Here is a 17,033-nt window from a genome sequence, read left to right on the forward strand (position 1 = left end):
TTTTTGGTTTTATTGCATCGCGCGGAGTGAAAAAAGCACGCATGCACCATATATGCGAATATTCGAGGAAGATCCGCCAATGGACGTACTCAACTGGACGTCCGTCGGCGGGCGAACCGTATACCTTTGGCCACCTTTCGGACGGCCGACGGACGTCTACCGGCTGTTTGCGGATATTCAGCGGACGTACAGAACATCCGAAACAGACCTCTGTCGGCCGTCCGAAGGATATCGGTGGTTGCTTGGGTTGTAGCTTCAGATTCTGCGGGCGATAGTGCTGGCTCACTCAGTCCCGTGCGAGTGTCTTCTGGAATATGGTAGTCTCCGCTGCGGCTTGTCCCGGCTTACACATTTCTCCGAAAGCAGAATATGTCGATTTCCGCATACTTCTCTGCCATCCTTTGTGAGCGGGCGCGACCATGCCTTGAACCTGCACCTCGTTGTTCCTTGAACGGTTACCTCTGATTCAGACGCAGTGGGGTCAAAGGTGATCCAGAGTGGGCTGGCTCACGCTTTTGAATCTACTTTGATTGAACGGCGGTGTAGTCTGGAGCAGAAGTGCGCAGTCGTCAGCCCATGAGCCGGCTCATGAGGTAACGTCCCAGCAGCCTTAGGAAAGGTTAGGTAATTCAAGAGTCCCCAACATAAGCTTTCATTTGAGGAGTTGGCCTTCTCTAGAATGTCTTTTTTTTTGCAGTTTAGATCCTCTTTTCGACGAGGCTATTACAGCATGGAAAGTTCAGACTACATGTCATCTCGTTAAAACCAAAGTATACTGCAAATGACAGGAACTTTCTACACGTGAACTGGGTCCATCATCACAGCACATTTCACCTGGGATCCCGTGTTGTGTAAAAATGGAAGAGTTTTGAAATTAATGTTCGAGAACTGGTATGCTGCACGTATTCCACTTCTGGGTGGTTTCATAATGCCTGAAGCATGACGATGTGCTATTTGCTGGCGCACTCGAACAGGTATATGCATCCACCAGCTCTTTAATCAGCCTTGCAGTGTCTCGACGGTATAAAAAGGCATTGGTTGGAACCCCGTTTATCGCGATCCGGGCAATGGTTTCAATGTGCTGCTATATTTCTTTCCTTTTATTTTTTCTTGTCATAACTTTGCATCGCCAGGCTGGCCTCCCGTAATAGGCAAAAAAAAGAGAGAGAGAAAGAAATCACATCTCATGCAGTCTCACACATTAATCATGCACATGCGCTCTACGACTTGGCGTGATCTTGAGTACTGACATTGTGGCAGGGCGTATGTCCTCGTGCTCGGAACAGCTTAGCAGACGGCGCTCTGCCTTCGTGCGCGTGCGCGAACTCTCGCCTTGTTGCACGCTTATCGCCGTTATAAGGCGCTGACCAGTAGGTCGGTCGACGCTCGCGCTATATTATTAAAAATCAGGGCGGCTGTACATATGGCAATGAGCGGCGCCAACACTAAAGGGTCTGGATGAGATGCTTAGGCGAGTAAACGGAACAAACAGAAAATAAGGCTTAGCAGTGCAGTTAGCTGGGCGATGTTGGCAATATTTCACCGTTGCGTGCAGCGCAGAAGACGAAAGACAAGGAAAAAGGAGTACACGGCACCCGTCCTTGAACTGCTTTTCTAGTCTTTCGGGACAGGACGCCAGTCGAGCAGGCGACCCCGTGGCCTTCGCCTCTCTATAATGAGCCCCATCGTCAGGGAGACATAGCAGCAGGAACGCCGGGGACGCACACAAAACCTTTCGCGCTTTCTGGGTCAGTGAACCACGCGCCCCACTTACTCCAGGAATGGGGCCTCGGCGGTTCGTTAGAAAACCTGAAAAATTTCTCTGAAACGAAGTTGGCTTCGCGACAGTATATCAAACTGCCTGCCGCGCGCCGGCAAGGGGCGCTTGTCCTAACGGCACTCTTCGACCACTTTTCGCGCGCGGAGATGGGTCGCTGTCAGCAGCTGACCAAGGCCTGGCCTTGGTCACATGCTGTCAACGCTAGCGATGTGAAACCGCATGCCGAGATTAACGTAAGGTGTGCTCGATAGTGGCGTTCGGTCTCTTGTACTCATTTTCCACGTCACGTCATGCGATGAAGCAAACCTAACTGTATAAAGCTTGGCTGTAGCCCTCACAGGCTGTACCTCGAACCCAGATATATTGAACACAATGTAGGTCGCGGAATATTTCGATCTATCGGTAATTCGGTATGTAGCAAAAAATGGAGGGTACACTTGAGCTCCGGCTTAAGGGTATGGCTCGATGCGTTAATGGCTTTCTTCAGCGCCTGGGGTTCTCTTTGCGTATCACTTCCCCCAGCTACTGCTTACGTGCCCATATATGTGCTAATTCTGATTGGGGTTCCTGTTCTCTCGCTTCTGGCGGGTCCAAGCGTGAGTAGCTCCTACTGTTGTTACGAAGAGCAAAGGCCAATTTTGTTGGCTTCCTCTTCGGCTAAGTCAGTGCATAGCTTCTTGGACGTTTTCTTCTAATGTGCCTTCGTTACCCGTGGTGGTCCAGAGTATATCATCCGCGTAAAACGAGTGCTCCACATCAGGTGTTAGTTTCCTGGATAACGGAATGAGCGTAATTTTGAACAGGGGTCATAACACCGCTCCAGTTGTGGGGTTCCCCTGGTGCCGAGGTTTATTATGGTGTCTGATTTGAGGGATCTGATTTGAATCTCAGCCGTGCGTAGTTTCAGAAATTTTTTGACATAACCGAGTTGTCGAAAGCTTTAGTTAATTCTAATGGTGTAAGTCGAAAATGTCTCTGTATAGTGTGAACATAGTGCCCTGTGTAGAAAACTGGGGTCTAAAGCCTAGCATATAGCATTTGGGAATAGGCTGTACTCGTCCATGTACTTCTGTAGCCTGTTTAGAGCTACGTGAAAGCATATGACTCAGTGGAAACCTTGTAAGTAATGCAGGCCTAGGGAATAAGGGAAGTCGAAGAGCCTTATGTGAAAATACTGGAATATATACATATATAACGACTGCAGAGCTACCATGATCCTCCTAAAGCCAGCAGTAAATTCCAATAAGGAAGGGTGTCAGGTAATGAGACACGATATCGCCAATGCTATTCAGCGCTTGTTTACAGGAGAGGCCCGGATTGGGGCAGTTTGGGATAAGAGTTAATGAAGAATACCTCAGTAATCTGCAATTCGCTGATGGCATTGCCTTGCTAAGTCACTCAGGAGATGAACTGCAAAGCATGCATGATCAATGAGTTACACAAGCAGAGCAGAACGGTGCGTCTAAAATACATGCAGAAAACCAAAGTAATGTTCAACAGTCTGGCAAGGGAACAGCAGTTCACAATTTGTAGCAAGGTGATGGAAGTGGTAAAGGAGTATGTCTACGTAGGGGAGGTAGTCAGCGCTGAACTGGATCATGTGAGGGAAATAACTAGAAGGGTAAGAATGGGGTGGAGCTCGTATGGCAGGTTCTCTCAGATCATGAATGGCAGTTTACCAATATCCCTCGAGAGGAAAGTATACAACAGCTGTATGTTACCGGTACTCACCTATGGGGCAGGAACGTGGAGGCTAACGAAAAGGGTTCAGCTTAAATTAAGGACAACGCAGCGAGCTCCGCTCACTTCGGCAGTACCAGTGACAACACCAGGTCGCAGAGATATCCGAATCGTAGCCATATATATGCTAACAGCTTTGAGTACTTGTGAGGGACGTCCGTAGCAAGTCCTTGTTTTAGGTGTCCTGGTACGTTATCCAGTGGATATCCCGTTTTGGTGATATTACGGGCACTAACTTGATATGTATATTCTTTCTGTAGAAATGTCCTGACACGTTATCCTTTGGATATCCCGTTCGGTTGATATTAAGGACATTTACTTGAATCGCGTCTCATTACGTCTGCATAATGTTCGCATGAAAAATGGCAGAGTGGACTTTTGTTTTTTTTTCTAAAAGAAGATGTCTGCAGCGTTGTCCGCTCATTTTCATTTCATGTTTCATCACTCATCTATTACTGAATGAAATAATATTGTTTAACGTGCAAGAGACACTGGCTCGAAAAGGATGGTCTTGGATTTGGAGTATATAAGCTCCTGCAAATTCTTCGTTCTGCGGATGTGGGCTCAATATGTTGGTTTGTAGCGTTTCTTTAGCTGGATATGTGTTGCGCGTATGCTTGTGGATAGACATGTTCTCCGTGACAGCGTTTGATGCTATGCAGATTTTACCTGTAAAGATGTCAGCACTGGGCCAAGTGACTACACCACTGTAATCACCTGCAGTCATTTCTTCACGTCCAAATCACTGAAAATGTATATCAGGCTTTGCATATATTCTTCACGTGGGACGAGCAAGTTTTCACCCCAGCCCATAAAAATCCGGAAGGAAATTTACCGTTATTTGACCAATAACAAACATGTCCGTGTTAAGGCCTATGAAAATCCCCAGGGACTTCCTACAGACCTCCTTCGGGTACAGAAAGTGCGGCCAGAAGGTTATGTGAGGGATGCCCGCGGGTGTTTCACCGCACTTCCTGGGGATATCCGCATGTCCTTTCAAGATTTTGCACGGACATCCACTGGATGTCGGTGTTGTCACCGAGTTGAGGGAAACGAAAAAGCCAACCAATATGCTCGAGAATCCGTCGGCCGGACGATGGGCGATTCGGATCTCCGATCGGCTAGAGAGAATGGTACAGTACCGTGAAATTATTTGACACCCCCACCTCGGCCCCTCACTCAACAAAGGACAAGGAGCAGTCAAGAGGTAGTCACAAGCAGAAACCTTTATTATCCTTCATTCCTAATTCGCCCCGGAAGAATTCAGTCCGGACTGCGTTAAGTGCGGGGTACCATCACACTCTTTTGGAATGCCTCGCGGACAGACCATTTGCAACTCTCGTACCTAGAGCAGGGGAGGACTGCGTTTTCCAGATCTGGCCAGGAGGTATAACTCCGTGCAGGGCCGAAGAAGTCGCTGCAAGGCTGTACCTGACATCCAATATGGAAGAGAGCCCACCGTGAAATTTAATCTGACTATCCCTCGATTCCATTCCTCACACTTTGCATTGAATAAATTTGTTTTACTGCTACTACCAGAAAGGGTACTGTCCAGAAGTGGCTTGGATTGTGATGATTGGGCTATTTTGCGTCATCGTTCCAATTAAGCGATTTGAATTGGCCCAGTGAGGAGCAGTGGCTCAGTGGTTAGAGTACTCGGCTACTGAGCCAGACGACGAGGATGGCGACGAAACGCCAAATACGCCGTAGTGGAGGTCTCTGGAATAATAATTCGACCACCTAGGGATCTTTAAAGGGGCTGCGGAACACTGCTTGAAGGGATGCCGGCTATACTTCGGGTGGATTCTTTATGTCACTAGATGCTGACTCAAAGATAATTACAGGAATCGATGCATAGGAACGGGAGTTATTTACTGAAGAAATTTTAATTTACAAGTAAACAACATGCTGCCCTCAACTCGATTTGGCCGGGCTTCCCATTCTCATTTCGCTCTCCCAATGACGACACTGGGAAAGGACCAATCAAAACAGCCTGTCTCAGCACGTCGTGAAAGTTCGCTGTAACTCATTCTTGCCAAGGCTGGCAGCGTCGTTTCCATGGTTACAACAACCACGGGGACGCCTAGCTGGCCCAGCGATGCTTCACCGTCACGTCGATGGCGCAGAACGGAACATTGATCAATGGCCTTCCTGACTTATACAAACTTGAGCGCGAGATACTTTTTAGCTATGTGCGTGCCGCTACCGCCCCCGCGTACCATGCCCTAGCCATAGAGTTAATATAACCAACTGGCCCTAGCACTGCGCGCTGATGACGGGAACGTGGCGCCATCTGGCGTCCACGCCCAGTGATCCTCTTCAGGCTGCCTATGCTCACTGGTAAATGTGAAACGAAAGTCTTTTTTCTTTGCGTCCTTTCTTGGGACCGAAACGACTATACCGAAACGAACGCTTGTATGCAATGGCTTGATCAGGTCGATACCGCCAAGCATGGAGGAAAAAAAAAAACTGAGGAGGGAGCTTCCGGAGCTTGTCCTCCCCCCCTCCCCGTGATCACACCACTTGATAGCGTACGGTAAAATCTAGCCCCGCTGCGCGCGCATGCGCGGATTAGCGCGGCAAACTGAGTGTAGATCAACCTCCTCGCTGTAGATGTCCCGTGCCACAAGCCGCGCAGACGCGAACACTAAAACATACCAGAACCAAAACATAATGGACTGACTGGGAGAGCGAAAAACTGAGGGAGAAAACGGCTTCATAAACACTCGGCTTGCAAGTTGCAAACGCCGGCCGCGTGACGTCACGCTCCCTCCTCAGTTTTCTTTTCCTCCATGCCGCTACAGTGCACTAGAAGGGGGAAGACGGGTTGGTTTTGTTGATCAATACAAAACCCAAAAACATGGCAAAACGTAAAATTATTTATTAACAAAGTTTGCAGTATATTTACTTTTTGTCCAATCATCATGCTCCCGCCCGGTGATGTCACATCCACTGCTGAAAACAACCACTGTGTGGTGACACCATCAGCGCCATGAATTTGTTTTTTCGAGCTAATTAAAATATTATAAACTGGAATATACAAGGTACGACCAATGCTAATAGCATCACTATAACTCATTCTTTGCAACCAACCGGCCAAACAATGCACTGAGAATGTGTTTTGAGGCCCCTTTAACGTGCACTGGCATCGCACAGCACACGGGCTCCTTCCGCCTCCATCGAAACATGGCCGCCGTGGTCGGGTTCGAACCTAAGTACTCCGGTCTACCGAAAGAGTACCCGGGTTCGAACCCCACCGCTGCGGCCGCGTTTCGATGGAGGCGGAACGCAAAAGGCGCCCGTGTGCTGTGCGATGTCAGTGCACGGTAATTAAAGATCCCCAGGTGGCCGAAATTATTCCGGAGACCTCCACTACGACACCTCTTTCTCCTTTCAATCCCACCTTCCTCCCTTCCCTTATGGCGCGGTTCAGATGTCCACCGAGAGATTTGAAACAGATACTGCGCCATTTGCTTTCCTCAAAAACCAATTGACCGATTTATTTACCCGTGCGCTGTGCGATGTCTCCAAGGGGTCGAAGTCATTCCAGTTTATTCCAGTTGTGGGAATCCTGGCTTTCCGCCGTTGCCTTTGCGCGGCTGTGCCGGCTTCCCGCGTTGTTTCTCCTCTTTCCCTTGCTCCCGCCTCAGGCGGTGGAGAGGCGTGGTGACGGCTGATCGGGGCCCTTGCTTGGCTCGCGAGAAGCTCGAACCCGCGGTGGTTGGTGGCCTGTGTCCACGTAGAAACCCACACAGTTTACCTCGCCACAGGAACCTTCTTCTCCACAGTAAACAGCTAGACCCGCCGCGGTGGCTCAGTGGTAAGGCGCTCGTCTACCGAGCCGGAGTACCCGGGTTCGAACCCGACCGCAGCGGTCGCGTTTCGATGGAGGCGGAACGCAAGAGGCGCCCGTGTGCTGTGCGATGTCAGTGCACGTTAAAGATCCCTGGTCGAAATTATTCCGGAGACCTCCACTACGGCACCTCTTTCTCTCTTTCTCTTTCACTCCTACCTTCCTCCCTTCCCTTACGGCACGGTTCAGGTGTCCGCCGATATATGTGAGACAGATACTGCGCCATTTCTATTCCTCAAAAACCAATTTACCAATTCACCACAGCAAAAAGGAACCTCTTTCTCTCTATTCTTCCTCCTTTATCCCCCTCACGGCGTGGTGGGTTGAGGCGTTGACGTAGGTGAGGGGTATATGTGTCCACCGAGAGGTGAGGCAGTTATTGCGCCCTTACCTTACCTGAAAAAAAAAAAGTCAATGTTAAGGCAATTGGGGGGGAAAAAAAAGAGCGAGAGAACGAAGTTTGTTACCACAGGACTTCCTCGGCCAAGTTCATTCAATGGCCAGAAGAAGGCGGCAGCAGCGGATTTCGCAAAACTGGTCTGGGCACTCTGAAAAAACATGGCGGCGCCCGTGTTGTTTTTGGAAAGGGCGCGGACGCGGTCTCATACCGCAGAGTTCGAAGACTTTTTGGCTGCGGAGCGCTTGCTGATAAAACGCCGTGCAGTTTCTTTACCCCTGTCGCATGCCGACCTGTTTACAAGTTCAGCGCTCTTTACCTCTTCTTTTTTTCTTCTGTTTACACTGCGCTGTGAACTGCTGTGAAGCAACACTGCCTGAGGAGTCATGTCAGAAATAGCAACGCCGCAAGGAACTTGCCTTGAAGATTGTAAACAACCGGTTGTCTTTAGACACGCACTGTCTTCATGGGAGTGTTCGTCCTGGACACTGAGCGACTGGGCCGTCAATACTCGTGATGTGCTTTTGAAATTCAGAATCGGGGTTAAACGCATGACTGGTACGTGCGATATGCGACGCGCATGCGAAGTGTGGCGAGTTTATGAACTTATTGGACTTGATAGAATGATTGTTTTATCAGAAAAGAGCCGCTCTTTCAGGGCTCTAAAAACCTATCGTTGAACAGTGCTCTATGGCTACCCGATCAGGTTACATTCCGTGCTTTGAAATGACGTTTTGAAGAAAATGCGCAGGACTCGAACGTAATACAGTGTCAAAAAGGATTAGACTCATATAAATAGCAACACAGCTACCGCGCTTATTAACCCTTGATTCTCCCAAACCCGTTACAGGAACACCCCAGTGGGAGACTGAAGGCAGTCAGGTGTCTGCCACGATAGAGCAATTCCTGCGGTGGACATCCGGATGCAATGACAAACAAAACGACCTATTAACTGTGGATGCGTCACACTACTTTGCATACTCGAGCTACAATTATATGTCCCAGGTGTTCAAAGACCTCTCCAGTGTGTTAGAGGTACGCGCGAGCAACTGAATCAACTCAGAAATTGAATTTTGCATTCGCATTTAATAACAGCGTTCGTATAATGTGCGCAGAACATTTCTCTTCCAGTCGTTGGACTGGTCTTCGTTCGGCTTTCCTGGTCGCAAAGGTGCTGATAGCACGATGTGGCTTGGAACTGAGGGCTCGCACACACCATGCCATCAAGACACGTATGGCTACAATCTGGTTGCTCAGTTGATCGGCAAGTAAGGAAGGCTTTCGCTGGGCTCTCTTCTGCCTGTAGCCGTGCACATGCATAGTTCCACAATGTGGAAATTGTAGCATTCACCAAAATTCAGACAATTTAATTTCTTTACTTTGTGGAACTGTGCGTGTGCATAGCTGCAGGCAGAAGAGATCCACCCCTTTGCTCGTCTCGCTTTATTTTTGGCTTTGTTTTGTCCCATGCCAATATTTTGGGTATGGGTGGTGGTGGTGGTGGTGGTGGGGGGGGGGGGGGGCTCTCTCTCTTCTGCCTGCAGCTGTGCGTATGCATAGTTCCATGAAGTGAACAATTTAGCCTGAATTTTGCTGAATGCTGCCAACCACTGTTAATTTTTATTCTACTACAAAGTTTTACAAACCTCTTTTGCTTTCCTGTATGTCTGTGTGACTTGGCTCAAGTGGATGCTAATGGGAAATAATTCTTGGTTTGGAATTTTCTCTTGCCTGTCCTGACAAATTTGACTGCTTTGTGTGAAAACAAATGTGTTTTGTGGCAGCCATCCATTCTTTTATGCTTTTACAGACTTGGTAACTATGTTTCTTACCCAGTTGAGCAGTGATGCTGATTTCTGATCTGATAAGGTGTCTTTCTGCATTTCATGTTTGTACTTCCTTCATCTTTTTGTTGTTTTACATGTGCTGGGCTGGATGCTTGTTGCTATAACAGTCTTCATTGGGATATTTATGTTTCATTTACCTCTGATCTCTAACTTCGTGCTTGGTTCAGAAATTTAAAAAAAAAGGACAACAGTCTCTATTGTGCTCAGTTAAGTATGTGTTGAACTTCAGTTTAAAAAAAAAAGGACAACAGTCTCTATTGTGCTCAGTTAAGTATGTGTTGAACTTCAGTTTAAAAAAAAAGGACAACAGTCTCTATTGTGCTCAGTTAAGTATGTGTTGAACTTCAGTTTTAAAAAAAAAGGACAACATTCTCTATTGTGCTCAGTTAAGTATGTGTTGAACTTCAGTTTAAAAAAAAGGACAACAGTCTCTATTGTGCTCAGTTAAGTATGTGTTGAACTTCAGTTTAAAAAAAAAGGACAACAGTCTCTATTGTGCTCACTTAAGTATGTGTTGAACTTCAGTTTAAAAAAAAAGGACAACAGTCTCTATTGTGCTCAGTTAAGTATGTGTTGAACTTCAGTTTAAAAAAAAAGGACAACAGTCTCGATTGTGCTCAGTTAAGTATGTGTTGAACTTCAGTGTTTCCCATAGGTAAAGAGGTACTGAACTGTAGTACTTCAGCGAATTCTAGTTTCATTATGGAATGGGTCATTTATTGCTGCTATAAAAAAAGGTAATTGACTTTTAAGCTCTGAAGCTGCTCTCTTGACCTGTCAGGCATGCTGTAGTGGAGGACACGGTTTAATTTCAATCACTTGCGGTTCTTCAGTGTGCGCTGTCATTGCACAACACGCTGGTCCTTTGGGGATTTCACACCTGAGACTTTGTGCTAAGTATCTGAATGCCACAGTCACTGAGGCAATGCAGTGGGTGATTATCTATCACTGATGTTATAAGGCCACTGCATGGCAGTCATTGAAATCATAAGTACTGATATACTATGTAAACATGGCTGGCAATTTTGTAAAAAAATTTCAGAAAGTCATGGACTATGTTTCCAGCAAAGGACAGCAGCTGTCTGTATCCAACAAGAATACCATTTGAGGAGTCTAGCATATTCAGCCTTGTCAACTTCAGGGAAGTTGACTTTGTGACATACCCAGAGTTGCAGGTATGCGTGCAGCTAGCATGCATCCTTATAATGGGAACTTACAAGCTTCCTGTTTCAGTCGACAAGACCTTACCATGTGGTGCTTGAACCGGGAGATGTGTTGCTAGTCCCACATCACTGGTGGCACTACGTTTCCTGCCTCACAACTGCACTCAGCATCAACACATGGATTCCTATGGTAATGTGTCCAGTCTACTTTATTTCAGCACTTTGTACGCAAAGCAGATGCAGGTACTAGTGACAGAGAGGCCTTTAAAGGCAATCTGCAGAATTGCCGCACCTTTGCTACGATTGCTGGCACACGGCATGTAGCAGCACGTTGTGTCATTTTGCATATTAAAGGGTGTTGCATACTTACATTGATGATGTAAGCATAGTGAGCTTGAATAATGTTAACACTTAATGTGTTATTAATTATAATGTTCCCCATCTCCCTTTCTGTAATAACTTTCCTTCGTGGGTTTTTAGCAATAACATGAATAAACAAATGATAAATATATGTCCAACGCACAAAATTTGCTGTGGTTCAAAAGAGCCATGGCAGTGCAAAGTAATTTATTGTATTCATGAACCAAAAGGAGTGAAGGAAGTGTAAAAAGAAATAGCTCTTGTCAGTTCCCTAAATTAGTAAATTTAAAATGCCCATTTCCCTATACAGAGCCAAGACAAGGACTGCCAGCTTGTTGAAGCAGTCACTAGGACTCTTGCCACTGGTTTAATACCCTGCTATGAAGATGATGACTCCCAGTGGGTAAATACGAATGAGGTACGTGCCCCGTGCTTATTCCGGGAAACCAGTTTACGAGCTTACTATCCTTTTCTTTTTCAAGAGTTTCATAACGTCATGATTCCTTAACACCGCTTAGGTGTTGCTGGTGAAGTGTAGGCCATGTGACCACATTACACGTTTTTAGCTTAGCACGTACTGCTACCGCGTCCTGCGCGCTGACTGGTGTCAACGCGGCAGGTGTGTGCGCAGGTGGCCGGAACGTGGCGCCATCTAGTGCCCATAGGGAGATCCATGCGTGCGCAGTGGCGACACGGTAGTGGGTGTGTTACGCGCTGGGCTAAAAGAGGCTGTAATGTCGGATTTAAGGTTGTTTACTTGCATGTAAGACCAAGATGATGTTCTGATTACTATATATGACTGCTTTTTCAAATGGTGCTTGAGTTCTGAAAAATTAGCGTGGCCCAGCCAAAATATGCAATCAAAAACAGAAAAGAAGCTCACCTACTGCCTTAATCCATGAATGATGTGGACAGGCTGGTGCTGCCATTGGCCACTTAATCATTTTCGGACCATTTTACTCATTCTTTTGCCAAGTGCTATGTTCGTTGTTTTATTGCATGTATAAATTGCATATATATAAGTATATATATGTAATTTATTGCATATTGTTTTGTGCAATTAATATAAATATGTTGCATATATTTATTTATAAATCATTGTTTATATTTATATCTAATTTATATTTAAATCATTTATATTTATATATAAGTATATGTTTTTATTGCATATATATATAGATAAATACATTGCGTATATAATAAAGAGAAGGCAAAAGATGAGAGTGCGAAGGGTTGTGTCAGACCAATTCATTCATGAAATTGTGAGGAAGTGCAGGAAGGGATTTAAAACTAAAAAACAAAAAAATGTGCCTGTAGCTGCTGCGCTTGTTTCTTTTGCGCCCATCATCTTTATGCGTTTGCGCAGAATTTTAATGGCAGTGGGCAGTGCTGCCTCATGCTGCCTGTGGCCACTGTAGCAAAAGCCAAATAGTGTGACTCAATGCTGCAACAGTGGGAAAGTGTGGGATTTACTACCTCCCAGTTTCCATAGAGAGTGCACTTGGCTGTTTAGCAACAAGTAAGGCACAGCATGCGGTCAGTCAGTGACAAATAGTGAAAAGCTGCAGCGAGAGAAGAGAGAGAAAAAACATTCGTTATCCAGATCTGTGAGTGACAAAGAGGTTTGATAGAGATGGAAAAAGCACCGAGACGAGACTGGGATGGCATTTTTGGCATGGAGGCTGGAACCATAATATTAGAGTCAGTACGCCGTATATGTTTTGATCATTCTGCAGGCAGCAGAAGCAGTCGACGTTAGCAAATATATGTTCTCCGCCCATGTGAGTGCATCACTGTGAAAATGTTTCCATGTGCTGTAGCAGATGGTAAAGGCGATGTTTCGGTGTGGCGTGTGAGATGATCGATGGCAGCGATGATCCACCGTTTGCCAGTTGATGTGCTGGGAAAAGGGCCATGCAGGTTAATGCCAGCACGCTCGAAGGGCCAGGCTGGGCAGGGCAGTGCCTGCAGAGGAGTGGCGGGTCGGCGAGGTGGGTTTTTTCGGTGCTGACTTTCAGGGCAGGACTGGACCAACTGGCAAACATAATGGTATAGTATTGATAGCTGAGTACCTCGAGACAGCAGCATCAACTCGCAAAGTATTGCCTGTCATACATGCAATGAAGATGTGTTTAGCAGAGCATGAAACTGCTGATGTGATGCTAACTTTGGACTTAATACTGGAAATAATCGATGATATTGGGATAAAAGTCCAGCTGAAATTAATAAATAACGCTAGAAAGTGAATTCAGCTGGGAATGCAATTTGCAGGACTGATAAGCTGCTAGTGGTGTGTTGGCTGAATGTATGGGTGCCAAGGGAAGAAAAATGCAGCCGGGAGAGGCAGAGAATCGGATGGAGTCGTCGAAGGTTGGTTGGGGCAAGGCAGAGTAATTGGAGATCATTGGGTGAGGTCTTTGTTTTAAATTGGACTTCCTGGCGATGATAGGCTGAGGTGCCTTGGTCAGTGGGTTTGGGTAGTTTGTAAAGAAGTGCCATAAATAAATTACTGTTATAATGGTGCCAAGTGAAGAGTTTGTTAGTGCTACTGGAACCTGAACTACCAGGCACCATGGGGAGCTTCCATCGTTGAAGTCGTTTCATGCTTTAGGCAATGGCTATCCAAGTTCAGTGGGACGAAAGTGGTAGTTCTTCTGTTCTTGCTTCTGAAGGAAAAAACACTGAGGGAGAGGGGATATTGGTGATTTTCACTACCGAGAGGGGGCGCCTCAAGTAATCCAGTATGTTGGTACTACTGAGGGCTGCTCCCATAGGCAGCCTAGGGGTCACGCTTGCTTTAAAATTTCATGACAAGCTCGCACTTGTTTTTTGGTGATGGCAACCACGTTGAGCCTGGCTTTCATTTTTCAAGGGTGTCAAGGTGTAAAGGAAGAAATCGATGTCAATGTCTGGTGTTTGAAAGCGGCTGACGTGGAAGTGGAGCGCTAGGGTGTCAACGCACGCTGGGGAGAGAATTTAAGATCAGTGCCATCGCCAATGAAGCCTCTTGTAGAGCGGACAGGTGAATGGCAAAACAAGAAGTGCAATTTTCTGCCCTTATCACTGCTGATAAGCACGATCCAGTGATTGCCAGTGCATTGTTTAATGGATGAGCAGGAAACAAGCTAGAAAAGTTTGCAAGTCAGTGTCGCTTGAGTTTTAACTAATAAAGGTGTGCCCTTTTGCGTTTCTCTGTGGCCATGAATATAAATTTACAGCCGTATGTATTGGTGGAGAGCGAGAGCAATGGTGTTGCTCCTTTTCCATGCACTGTTTTGTAAGCATGCAATGGATGGAAGGCGTGTAATGTATGTACGGTCGCTATGCCACCATTCTTTTCGTTTGATTTTGTTCCAGTCGTATCATCTGCCTGCCTTACTGACTGATTCTAGTCACAGCAAGGGCACTGGGCAGTAATGCAGTGCAAGAAGAATTAGAATGAAGTGGAATTCGAATGAACTCATCCTGTCACCCCATCCCCCTTTCTGTGGATAGCTAAGCACCTTATCACATCATCATACACACATACAATCATATAATTATGCATACACATATCATTAGAGAAACAGTCAAGCACAAAACTCTTGGTGCTTGGAAGGTGCCTTTTAGTCTGAGTGGTATTAGTTGACAAATAGCGCCACGTATTTACATAGGCCCTTGTAGTCTGGGCAGACCATCTTTTTTTAGAAATATAGGCTGAAATGCCTGATAAAAACTGCACCGTCATGACCCTGCAAGCATTCTACTGCAGTGGGAAAACTTCCTGTTCCCGTGCTCTCTCTCTCTGTATTGTAGGCACCAGAAAAATTATGCAGTGACAAGCAACTTTTCTATCACATTAGCAGGCAAATATTTGTGTAACAGCACTTGAAGGCATGTTTTATAGGAAAACTGCGACAACAATGTCTGAATTTGCCGACAAAGTGATGGCAAAGGAACAAACTATGTGGTTCCGGGAACACTGACCTTAATTAGACTAGTCCTGTTTGATTTTTTTGCACCAGTTTTGGCAAAAAAGTGTGTGTGCTTGTGGTGTGCATGCATGCATGTGTGTAAGAGAGAGCCTGTACCTTCTGGGCACCCACCGGTAAAAACGCATCGCCCACTTACAAGCCTTAGGAAATTTGTTCAGTAATGATTGCAGTAGTGGCACCTTGGAGGCAAAGACCTCAGTGCAAAGATTGCAGTGGGATTCTCAGCTACCCGGAATATATATAGTGTTTGGGTTCTTGCCAAAAAAATGCCTCTCTCTTGTGCACCACTTTTAGGTGTGGTTGATGGCTTTATTCTGAGGGCTGAGAAATGGCATGAGTGGATGACGTTGTCACCAGGTCATCAAGGGGGACTGTTAGAGGCAGGCCTGCCTTAATCAGGTATATGTGCAGGACTCAGAATCGAGATTGTGTGATTCAAAGTGCAAGTGTATAGATAAGGCCTCTCGTTGTGCATTTTTTTGTGCTTCTCTTAAGGGAACACCCCGAAGGAAAGTGGAGGTTGGAAATTATCTATAGGGTACCAGGTCTTATTCACAAAGAGACCGCTCTCACCAAAAATGGAGCTTTTCGGTGTGCAAAGGTGACGAGAGGAGAGATAAAGTCTCGAAAACGCGAATGTTCAAATTTTGACTACAGATAAGTCAGCTTCCACAAAACGCATTAAAAAAATCCTTGCTGGAGGATATTTGTGGAGCGGCGGTCCTTCAACATCCTAGGCATACTGCACTATTATTCTGACCCGAAATACGCGGGTTCGATCCCGGCCGCGGCGGTTGAATTTCTATGAAGGAGAAATTCTAGATGCCCGTGTGCTGTGCGATGTCAGTGCACGTTAAAGATCCCCAGGTGGTCGAAATTGTTCCGGAGACCTCCACTACAGTGTCTATCATAGCCTGAGTCACTTTGGGACGTTAAACCCCATAAAACCATTGGGACGTTAAAGCCCATAAACCAAACCAAGCCAGAGCAGGGTGGATGTTTGGGCGAGTTGGTTGCTCATGATGAAAAACTGTAGCGCTCGAGACGAGGACAAAAAAGAGTTGAAAGCCAGAGCGCCTTTTAATTTTTTTTCAGTTTGGGATATCTGTTGTGTGAATGCTTTCGGCGCGCAGACGATCCCCTGACTTGAGTTGATGTCATGGATTTATCCGTGACCTCATCTGTCCGAATCCACCTCTAGCTGTAGTGTTTGCTTTGCAGGAGCTGACATCACCTGAGCAAAACTTGGCCTACCTGCGCCAGCTTATGCAGCCAGCTTGCGAAGATACCAGGCCAGAGTTTGGGTCGCACGTAACAAGGCTTCAATCCACACCTGTTGCACAGTACAGCTGGGACGACTACGCTGCTAGCACTGGATGCAGACTAATACGCGGCCCCCACTTGGAGAGGAGAGGGAAGGAACAACCGGACCGGATTTCCTCAAGGCGCATAATCAGCTGTTTCCTGGATCCTTCTGTGACAGAGCTTATAGCAAGAAGGCTGAGAGAGCTAGTAAAATAAAACCGAGGCCTCCTATGCAAAGCATTGTCCTTCTTACTTGGCAGTCTGTAGCAGATGTGTCCACTGAGGCCAGGTTTTAGGTGGGGTAGCAAGAGTCAGCTGCATCTCCTATACAGTGAAGCTGAGTCATGAACTAGTGAATGTACACTGAATTCTGAGTACCCTGCAAGGAACACTGAAGCGTGGAACATGCATACACGCTCGGAGGTCGTGGGTTCGGATCCCACCGGCAGCATGTGGCTGTTTTTTCTTCTGCTTTTCTAATCAATTAGCTTTAAGCGATAACATATTCAGTAATATAAATTGATCAACACCACAAACTAAATAAATAAAATCAAAAATCCCCTGTGCCCCTTGGTTTCTGTGGCTGTTGGCTTCTCTCACGTTGAAGGAGGGGA

The 17,033-nt window shown here is 46.4% G+C and overlaps 1 protein-coding gene across 2 annotated transcripts; it reads left to right on the forward strand.

The window, feature by feature from the left end:
* The first annotated feature begins 7,939 nt into the window (after positions 1 to 7,939).
* HSPBAP1 (HSPB1 associated protein 1) lies at positions 7,940 to 16,650 on the forward strand. Of its 2 annotated transcripts, none has more exons than XM_089547668.1 (7): positions 7,940 to 8,328; positions 8,621 to 8,805; positions 8,902 to 9,038; positions 10,660 to 10,792; positions 10,851 to 10,970; positions 11,451 to 11,558; positions 16,336 to 16,650. In XM_089547668.1, exons 1-7 carry the CDS (start codon positions 8,157 to 8,159, stop codon positions 16,633 to 16,635), a joined length of 1,155 nt encoding a protein of 384 aa, XP_089403794.1. In that variant the 5' UTR covers positions 7,940 to 8,156; the 3' UTR covers positions 16,636 to 16,650. The 2 variants fall into 2 exon arrangements, with proteins under 2 accessions (XP_089403794.1, XP_089403795.1); XM_089547669.1 differs by having other exon boundaries at positions 8,902 to 9,002.
* The last annotated feature ends 383 nt before the right edge of the window (positions 16,651 to 17,033 follow it).

This window comes from Amblyomma mixtum, chromosome 6 (genome assembly GCF_055824585.1).
Source record: "Amblyomma mixtum isolate Tamu chromosome 6, ASM5582458v1, whole genome shotgun sequence".
NCBI classification, from domain to species: Eukaryota; Metazoa; Arthropoda; class Arachnida; order Ixodida; family Ixodidae; genus Amblyomma; species Amblyomma mixtum.

Coding starts and splice junctions, on each gene's coding strand:
- HSPBAP1 (XM_089547668.1), top strand. CDS start 8,157: ATGTCAGAAATAGCAACGCCGCAAGGAACTTGCCTTGAAGATTGTAAA. Junction 8,329..8,620: donor CGGGGTTAAACGCATGACTG/GTACGTGCGATA, acceptor AACCCGTTACAG/GAACACCCCAGTGGGAGACT. Junction 8,806..8,901: donor ACCTCTCCAGTGTGTTAGAG/GTACGCGCGAGC, acceptor TTTCTCTTCCAG/TCGTTGGACTGGTCTTCGTT.